Consider the following 10,727-nt stretch of genomic DNA (forward strand, 5'->3'; position numbering starts at 1 on the left):
ATATATAATACATTGGGGAAATGTAAATAATGGTAGTTAGAACCATTGATCTCAGTATGGAGAAGTTTACGGTAGGACCATGAGAATGTCGGTATGAAGGTGTCTGTAAATCTGAAATGAATGTAAATCAGATCAACTCTAAGGTGTAACAGATTCACTCTTTGATGTAACTACAAATTAGTGGAAATATACATCAGAAAACAGATTGAATTCACTGAGATTTTATTGAGATTGAGGTATGATCATCTAAAATACACGAGACATCACGATCTAGATCTATATCATACACATTGTTTTCTTTTTTTAATCACTACTAAGTTGACAGACTTCAGTACGACATAAGACACGAGGAAGATTATACAAATTAAATTCAATCTCATCGTACATGTGTAGAGTGATAATAAAAGACATTGATTCATTCATTAAATGTAATATATTTTAATCAAAGGATAGCACCACCTGAAAAATATAATGGAAATAGTAAGTGGCTTCATTACTTGATTTCTAGAACATGCACAATTACAGGATTATATATATATTCTACGCACAAGAATTGATCAACAACAACTACACAGACACTTCCAAGTCAAATGCAGATCATTTTGAAGGCGTAAGAACAATAATACGTTGGATTCATAGCATTGGTAATCAGTCTATATCAGATTCCCATTGTGCATTTTTCTCAAGTAGGAATTCTTCACAAATGTTATATAGTAATCATCATATATGACTGTTTACTTAAGTATCTCCACTAAACAGTGTTGACTCCATTTATAATGGTTTACTCAGTACTGGTTTCAGAACTATGTTCTCTCAGACATCCATCCATCCATTATCTGTAACCGCTTATCCAATTTAGGGTCGCGGGGGGTCCAGAGCCTACCTGGAATCATCGGGCGCAAGGCGGGAATACACCCTGGAGGGGGCGCCAGTCCTTCACAGGGAAACACAGACACACACACATTCACTCATACACTCACACCTACGAGTCGCCAATCCACCTGCAACGTTTTTGGACTGTGGGAGGAAACCGGAGCACCCGGAGGAAACCCACGCGGACACGGGGAGAACACACCAACTCCTCACAGACAGTCACCCGGAGCGGGAATCGAACCCGCAACCTCCAGGCCCCTGGAGCTGTGTGACTGCGACACTACCTGCTGTGCCACCGTGCCGCCCTTCTCTCAGACAGTATATAACTAATACTCCAGCTCAACTAACGCAGACTGTTTTGTAATGCCTTCCCATTGTTCTGGGATCGTTCCTAGACCAGTGAATCTATATCCATATTTATTCTCCCATTGTGAACGAAACCTACAGATGAACCATTTCCAGTACCGCTGACTAGTGTCATCTCCAGTAATTTTCCATTGGTTGTAGGGTTCTCCGGCTTCTTTGTAGTTCTTGTAGGGGATGTATTTACCGTCTTTGTGTGATCTGAAACTTCTATTACTGTTAACTGATGTGGTACAGAAGTTTATAACAAAATGATCTGTGTCCTTAGAATGGAAGCCAGTCAGAGCCTGACTACGATGAAACCTAACACTGTGATCTCCATCATGGTTGGGAATCGTGTTTGTGCAGACGGCTTTGCAGAAAGGACACTGGGCCCAACATCCCTCCACCTGCTGAAAAAGAATGTCGGTAGGTTTCTCTCTCAATGCTTTCACATTCAACTTTTTATCTTTAACCATCTCTTCCAGGGATAGGGTTAGCCTTTCTTTAAAGAACTCCCAGTCTGTGATGTCTTCATTTTCAATGCAATGCAATTCATCTTTCTTTATTGTAATGAGATGTCCCACACGTCTACAGAACAAGTCAAGCCACATGCACGCACCGCCTGACTTTTCACCTACTTCTGTACATATGCCTGTGCTTGCTGTTAATATCTGGTTTTTCAGACATTTCAGATTTTCCTGATGTATTGCATCCAGCTTTCCATCATCACGTAAATATTCATCCAACTTTTCTTGGATAAACTGTTTAAAGTATGTCTTGGGGTAATCAATGTACTCCTCATACCTGTCGAAGTTTTCCTCAGTTGCCAGGTGTCTCAGGATCTTATTCTCAATATTTGACCGACTGCCATTGAGAGCTCCATTGTTGGACTTCATCTCATCTGCTATCTGCTGACTGAGCTTCTCATTTGCTGCCTTCAGAACCTCTGGTGTGATGTGTTTACAAAGAAAATCAACAAAAATGTTGACAGAGCTGGCTCCTTTGCAGTAGTTTTTGAAAGATTGGAGATAATTGTCTCGTTGGCTTTGTAAATACGTTAGTGGGTGGTTTGCAGTCTTGAAATTTTTATGCATCCTCTCAAACTTTGGAACATTTGTAAGACATATATAGATAGACAACTCCACCCTGAATTCACTGGTGAATTTTAAATTGTCTACTGTCCCCTCAAATTTAACAATACACTTTTCAATATTTGATAGAATTTCATAAATGAAATTTTCATCAAAATCCTTCGTATCATTTTCTTTGTCAGTGATGTATTCATGTACTTCATGAATAACAGTGTTTTTGAAAACCTCGATATCGTGTGCAAAATTACCTTTGCCACTTACCCAATTCCAAATCTTTTGCAATGCTGTTTTGTGAATGTGTTGTTTCGCATCAAACTGAAAGCTCCTTTTATGTTTAATTATGTTTTGGATGCCTGCTAGATTACCAAACCTTTTTAGGAGGACTCCTTCCACAACAGCTTTCACATTCAATGTGTCCTCAGTAGGCTGTGATTTTAACACTTCCCCTGTCCAGGTAACCCAGAGTTTGTCAAATTCTTCCTCTACCTGCTGATCTGTTGCATGCTTTTCTTTAAGTTTAGATGCCAGCTTTTTACTCTGCTCAGTCAGCTCTGTCATGTATTCAGCTTTTCTCTTGTCCAGTTCTGACTTGTTTTTCTTGGAGACAAGTAACTCATTACATTTTTTCCATGTACCCTCAGTGAGCTCACGCTTCAGGTTTTCAAAGCGTTTGTCAATAACTGTCTTCCACTTTATGAGGGTGTCTTTGTTTTTGTCTTCTGTGAAATACTTCTCAATCTCAGTCTTCAGATGATCATAGTCTTTGCTATATTTTTTCTCCAGATCCATTAAAGTCACACTGTGAATTAAGCTGCTGCCAATTTGATTCTCCAGTTCAGTCTGGAGGCTCAGAGAATATTTCCTCAGGTTCCATGACCACTCTCCATATTTATTTTCCAAAGATCTGTACACCATCATTTCAACTGTATTTTTGAAGCTGAACACAAAGTTCTCCTGCAGGAGTGCTGTCCAAAGGTCAGAGACTCTACTTCTGAATTCTGACAGTGAGGAAATTTTACATTTCTCCTTCCATGATGCAATGTTCAGAAGCTTGGTCTTCAGCTTCTGAACATTTTGGCTGTAGGAAGGATTAGGTGGGGCCATGGGAGGATCTCCCTCTAAAAGATTTGTGAAGTAGAAAACTTGTGTTTCAATGTCAAAGTGTATTACATCACTGAAGCAAGTGATACCTTCAACATTCTCCTCTTTTGCTGCCATTCGAGCCATCTCATCCAGTTTCTCAAGGAGACGTCTCCTCCCCTCAATGTTTTTATCTCCAGCTGATGTTTCTGCAACATTCTGGTGCACAAAAATACAACTAGGTGTGATTTTAACCTCTTTCATTCTCAAGAAGGCCTGCACACAAATCTGAAGAATGTCATGCATCTCAGAAGGGTTCTCCCCCATGATATTGATGACTGTTGTATCACCAATTCCAATGATAAAAGTGGCAAGCTCGTTGTCATGATTCAATGATATCTTTGTACTGAGCTCTGGAGATCTGAGTCCCTCTGTATCTACAATGAGGACATAGTCATATCCAAGCTTTTTACTAAAGCTTGGGTCTACATTTGCAAGCTGCATGAAGGCTCCACGAGTGCATCTTCCAGCACTCACAGCAAACTGAAGACCAAACATGGTGTTCAACATTGTGGACTTCCCAGAGCTTTGAAGACCTAGAATGGAGAGAACAAACACCTTTTTGTCTCCAAGGGTTTTGATAAGCTCATCCAGGACAGCGTTTATCCACGTTAAAGGCACGTGGGCAGCATCTCCATCCATTATTTCAAGTGGATACCCAGAGAGCAGCATTGTTGCTCCTATTTTTGGAAGTGTTGTATATTGTTGAGTCTGTTTCTTTTCTTTGCCTGACATCTGAAAGGCTTCATAGATTTGACTGACTTCTCTCATTACGTGCTGGAGCCCAACTGTAGTAGCAGCCATTTTGTCAGTTATCATGTCCAGTTTATTTTGCAGAGAATGTACAACAGATGCTTTTTCTTTCCCTTTGGGTACATCTTTTATTTTTCTCCAAGTTGAGCGATACTTCTCTTCAAGCGATGCCAGCTCATCAGAGGTGAAATCATCCAGGAGGATTCTGAGCCACTGCAACATGTATAAATTTGTGTTTTCAAACTGAGTGGGTGTTGTTAAGCATTCCAGAAATGATCTCATGAAGTCATTGAGAGGAGAGGCTGCTAGACATTGCTTCTTCCTGATAGTGGCCATGTTAGCCGTTATTTTGCTCTGCTGTTCTTCGATACTTTCATTATCTTTGATTTGCAGTCGAAACTTCTCTTTTTGCTTTTTGGACCAATCATGCCACATTTCACCTTGCAGTGGTAAATTCTTCCCCTTGACAGTGGATAACCTTTCTTTCTCCAGAAGGCACATTAATGTCTGGGCCTGTTCACACCCATCTTTACATGACTGGTTATCCTCATCAACTATGAACTGTAGTTTCCTTGCCTCTTCACAGCAACTTTCAATCGTTGCCCTTTGCTTATTTTCAGTGATGCACTGTTTGATGCTTGAAATCAGTTCCTCTGTAAATTCAGCCTGGTTCCTGTTCTTTGCAGCTAGCCTCACCTTTGTAGGGTTTTTTGATTGCTGAATTTTATCCTTACCTGAGAACATGCAAATCAAGGGAACAGGAGACTTGGACAGTTTCTGGGAGACCTCTTTAGTGGTTTCACTCATAGAATGCTCTGAAAGTAGAAGGACATTGACTGTACTTACAGCTTGAAGAAACTCAAGTTGTTTTGGGTGATCTGCTGCATCACCATGAAGGTTCAGAAATGCCAAACACTCATCAAATATGTCATCTTCCTTCCCTCCAGGACAATACCATGCAATCTCCACAACTCCCTCCATGAGCAGGCTGCCTGGAGTGCTGCCTTTGCAATGACGGTGGAAGAACACACTGTGCTTTTGTTTGCTAATAACAGCATCCAATATCTGGGACTTGGAATTGGACTCAGAAACCCCCAATCTAATGAAGGAAACAATTGGCACTGGAGTATTGAACATTTGTCTGTTGTGGTACTTTCCATTGCTGCTAGATTCAGGCAGTATTTTGCTTTGCCATGATTTTCTGATGTGCCGGAGTGCCCAGAGAGGGAATTCCACTTCATCTGTACAGGGGTTGGGTACTAGGAACGGTAGACTAAACTGACAAGCAGAGAGTTTTGTAAAAATGTACTGTCGCAAGAAATCACTGGAGCAGTGGAAAATGGCCATGTGCACGTCCATTGGGTGAATCTGTTTACTGCTCAGCTCAATTTCTGTTTTATCCTGATAATCAAAGAAATCCTCCTCCTCCTCCTTAGCATTTGCACCATTCTCATCCAGATCCACGATGGTTGCCTCCGGTTTTACAAACAGATACCTGGCTGTGTAGTCCAAAGTCATAAGTTTGTAGAGATAATGGAAGCTTAAGTCTTTCTCTGTTTTCGGCTCTTTTATGCCCAGAGATAACCTGTTTATGAGAAGAATATTAGATTTTGTCATCTTTTTGGGGTAGGAGTCTTGTAGACCCAACTTCAGAAGCAAATCCCTAAAGTTTATGTTATTAGCCATGTTATTCACTGGTCTGTTCTGCTCATCTGTTGTCTGAACTTCAGGTATAGGTGCTACATGCTTCAGTAAGGTATTTTCCAGCTGACAGGCTCCCTCTTCGACTGTTGCACTCGTCTGATAACCCTTTATGATGGAATCTAATGTAGTCTCCAAAGAGTCCCAATCATCATAGCTTTTCTCAATTGCTGATTTAATGACACTTGAAAGCTTGTCCTTTAGCTGTGTCTGTAAGAGCTGCAATCTTTCTTTCTTTACTTTGGGTGAAATCTTTATTTGGTCTTTGTTAATAGAAACAGTCAAAGCTGTGTACAAAAGGTAGGCCTGAGCCCTAACAGAGCACTGTTCTTTAAGAGAGGAGAACATGCTAAATGCTTTCTTCAGTTCAGACTGCAGGAAAATAATTTCATTTATATCCAGAACATGATTAAAGGTCTTATTGTCTCTGCTGTACCCTACAGCACTCATTATGGACAGTATCAACAGTTCAGCTTCTTTTTGATCATGTTCTTCCAAGTGATTACAGAATGAATTCAGTGATAGGGTTACAGTGTTTGTAGCTTTTACCCTCACACTTTGTTCCTGTTCAGCAGAACTGATGTCTTCCAGTTCTTTTCTGACGCACTTCAAGCTTCTGTCTAGGTCTGAAAATGTAGACACAGAAATTTGTTCTTGGGAATTTTTTTCAGAGTCGTAAGCCCAGTTCATAATTGTCTTTCTATTTGGAAAGTTTTCTAGTTCATAAAGATCAGATTCCAACAGAGAACGCATCAGAAGTCTTGGATTTTCAGCTGTGAATTTGCTGTTTACATTAGCCACTTTAAACAGATAATTTTGCAGTGTCTTATCTGAGAGACACGTCAGAAACCAGGTGTTGTGAGATCTTGTTTTCTCATAGAGACTGGTTTTTAAGTCCAACAACTGTATTAAGTAAGATTCACAGTCAGAGGCACTCCACTTCTCTACTGACAGAATCAGAGCTTCTGCTTTTTCCATTTCAGAAAGAATGTTCCCACCCCACTCCTCTTCCACTTTTTCTCCAGTGATATCTGTGTATGCTTCCATCAGTATTCTGCTTAAATTGTACACATCTTCAAAATCATGTCTGTGAGAAGCAGTTATTATTTCCCAGACAGGAACCAGGGTTGTTCCTTTGTCAATAACATTCCAGGTTCTGTTGTTAGCCACAAGATGGGATTTCCACAATAAGTGATCATCAATCTGAGCAGGACCACCACTTTTACTGACTGTTAGCTGCACTTGACTCATCAGGTCTTCTCTGTGTTTCCCAGTGAAAGATCCTCTGAGCTGTGTGGATGATGTTGTGGTCTTGCCTGAGATAGACAGTGCACCAAATCCAAATCCAGCACCACTGTAAACGTTCAGAGCTTCAGAAGTTAATTTTTTAACTTCAGACAGATCATTACTTTTGAAGCCTGATGCAGAAGCTTTCCACCAGAAAACTCCACCGAAGTGTAGTGGGCCCTGGTTCACATGGGACCCAAATCTCTCATAGAAACTGCTCACTGTGTGGGTTTGTTTTTTGCAGTCATTAGAATGTAAAATGATCTTCTCGATTTCTTTAAGGGCATTAAGAGCTCCAGTGGAAAGCTTTAGTTCATTCTTCTGAAAAAATCCAGATGCAAGTGGAATGTAGTTGTACTTTGTGTGGTGGATATAGGACTCTTCCTGTGAATGTAAACTTCTATTATCTGTCTCAGTAAATTGATTTTTTTCTGTATCAAATCCGAGGCTAAAGCCTTTGAACCCAATGTTCAACAAGCAGCTGAAGCTATAGCCTAGTTTCTCCATGGCCTTGTAAAAAACTGTTTCAGACTTGTGAGAGAAAAATTCTTTCTGCTCATACCTGGGGTTTTGCCTTGGGCCGGTAAGTGAAAATGAATCTGGGATCTCAATGAGCTGCTCTCTTTTCTCCAACATGTCTTTGGGGTTCTGGGTTTTGTAAACCCCCTCCAAAGCCAGACCTCCAGATGCATTCTTCAGAACTTCTTTATCTGAAATCATCTTAGATGAGATTTCTGAATTCTGTACAACACCCAGGAAGTTATTCAAACGTTCTATGACATCCTTCAAAGTCTGACCAGTCTTCATCCAGTTTTCTCTTGGGATATCCAAAGCAGTGCGAATCTTGTCTTCCATGTCTTTAACTTTAGCATCATTTCGATCTTTGCCCTCTTTAAACATATTCTCAAGTTCTGTGAGACTTTCCTTAACCTGGGCTAGATTTTCTTTTAATGACTCCATTCTGGCCTGCTAACACTTTAAGTATTATTATTTAATCTGACTGGTAAGAAAGTTATATTCATTTTCTAACGAGCTGTTATCATGGTGTGGATTTAGTCCATAATTTCCTAATGTTTGTTGTAAAACTGCTCACAGCTTCACAAGATCTGAATCTGAAAGGTAATATAATAAACAGCGTGTCTTCCACAATAATCGTCTTCTGTGTTTCACATTTCCTGGAGGAACAAAATTAATTGTTGGAAATGATTTAGTTTTATACAGGTGCATCTCAATAAATTAGAATATCATTAAAAAGGTAAATTTATTTCAGTAATTCAATTAAAAAGAGAAACTCATATAGGTTCATTACAAGTTACATATTTCAGGTGTTTATTTATTTTAATGTTGATAATTATGGCTTACATCCAATGAAAACTCAAAAGTCAGTGTCTCAGAAAATTAGAATATTATATAAGACCAATTCAAAAAATGATTTTTAATACAGAAACGTTGGCCGAACATAAACTGAAACACTGACTCCAGCAGCAATCCACTTGTGAATCTTCCCCAAAGTCTGGCTTTTTCTTGACAATCCTTTCAAGGCTGTGGTTTTCCCTGTTGCTTGTGCACCTTTTTCCTTCCTCTCAACTTTCCACTAATATGCTTTGATACAGTACTATGATTGTGTAGCCTATTAAGCCAGACTGGGGGACCATTTAAAATCTTAGGAAACCTTTTCAGGTGTTTTGTGTTGATTAGCTGATTAGAGTGTGTTACACCGTAAGTCTACAATATTGAATTTTTTACAATGTTCAAATTTATACAGATACTGCCCTTTGGTGTCTTTTTTATTAGCTGTAAGCTGTAATATATCACTCTGTGTATAATGAATCTATACATGATTTTCACCTCTTGAATTTAATACATGAATGATGTTAACCATAAAGCGCCACAAAACTACATTTACATATGGTTTGGACAATAGCAGTACTATTACGTGATTAAAAAGTCATATGATTTACCTTCACACATGGCGAGGGGTTCTGGGTGATGTATTCGACCAGAGAACGACTCCAGATAGCAGTTCTAACCCAAGGGAGACATGGTGGGATTCTGCAAGTAGAGAAAGTGTAAGATGAAATATGTACAATGTGCTTCTGTACTCTAAACAAAAACTAATCAACACATGTACTTTGTACCACATGTGTCTTGACCATATTTTTGAAATCCCTGTTATTCTTCTTATGAATGAATTGATTGATTGATGTTGCAAATGCACTATGAAAACATTTTCACTCATCCCAAGGATATACTTTAACCTTTCTCTCCTAAACCCTCTCCTGAATGGTGCTTCTGGACCATAGACAGGAACTTGTGATGTTTGGTCCTCATTGATGAATTATGGTTTTAGCACAAATTAAACCTTATGTGAAAGCTAGTTGCCAAATGCAAGTTTAAAGTGTACAAACCACTGTTCATACCTGCACATGTGCTACACTAGGATAATAATAATAATAATAATAATTTCAATTTGTATAGTGCCTTTCACAAATCCATATAAAATGGATTACACATTAAAAATTGAGATATCTCCATAAACTACCCACTGCTAAATCTGTCATCTCCTTCCTCAAAAACCTCAAAAATCACAGAGACTTTTATAAGCAATTACTCAAATAATTTTGTTGTAGATAATATTTACTCCTGAAGCAATCTTCAGCAAGTCTCCATTATTTAACTATGTTTTACTCTTATTGGTCCTACTAAGTTTGTTTATTTGAATGTCTCCAGTGGTTTTACATATTTGATACGTTCTGTTTGGTCTCTGGTTGTATATTTTGCCTGATTTTATTTCATTTTATTGAGTCTCATGACTGGAACTCTCTAGTGGTTGGTCAAGGAAAGGGGGGGGCGGGGTCAGAGAGAAAAAAAGCAGAGAGGAGATGAGTAAGTGCGGGGAAAAAGTTCTCTGTTGTTTTCGGTGGTTTACTGAACAGCTATAGTTTTGCAGTTGTGTTGTCAGCCCGATATCACGCTAAACTGTAGATGTGCTGTTGTAAAAGTGAGTGGAGTGATGGTAATATTTTATCTCATGCCCGTTATTGCCGAGTGTGTATAAGCGACTCTCATTTATGTGCTCGCTAACCTAACCCAGGATAGCACTAAGTCTAGTGGGACTAGTGGAATTCGGACTCGTTTGGTCAGTAAAAACCAAGCCGTATCCCGTCCAACACCTCACAACAACCAGCTATCTATTAGTTTTACTCACGGAGCCTGTATCAAACTTCCACTGTCACTGGAGTCAAGCTATCCGCACTTTGGAAACTGACGGTCAAGCCATCCGCGCTTCAAATCCGAATGCACGTATAGGCGCGTCATTACGGTTTTTCATTGCGGAGAACACCACGTCCGCTTTGGGACAGATAGAGAGTCTGAAACCCGCGTTTGAGCAGCGATGTCTCTGTTACTAAATAAATGCACGCAGTGCTAAAATGGACTAAATGGGCTAAAGTTAACAAGCCATTAGGAATATATTTCGTTTTAAATCTCTTTAAAGAGGCAAAACACGCTTTGATTATTTCATATATTTACGTATTT

The 10,727-nt window shown here is 39.4% G+C and overlaps 1 protein-coding gene across 1 annotated transcript; it reads right to left on the minus strand.

Annotated features, from left to right (window-relative positions):
- Positions 1 to 241: 241 nt before the first annotated feature.
- On the minus strand, positions 242 to 8,150 carry LOC136700273 (interferon-induced very large GTPase 1-like). The gene is made up of 2 exons (XM_066675551.1): positions 7,753 to 8,150; positions 242 to 5,787 (listed from the first exon to the last, which is right to left on the minus strand). The coding sequence occupies exons 1-2, from the start codon at positions 8,148 to 8,150 to the stop codon at positions 1,200 to 1,202; spliced, it is 4,986 nt and encodes a 1,661-aa protein (XP_066531648.1). The 3' UTR covers positions 242 to 1,199.
- Between the last annotated feature and the right edge of the window lie 2,577 nt (positions 8,151 to 10,727).

Source organism: Hoplias malabaricus, chromosome 6 (genome assembly GCF_029633855.1).
Source record: "Hoplias malabaricus isolate fHopMal1 chromosome 6, fHopMal1.hap1, whole genome shotgun sequence".
NCBI lineage: Eukaryota > Metazoa > Chordata > Actinopteri > Characiformes > Erythrinidae > Hoplias > Hoplias malabaricus.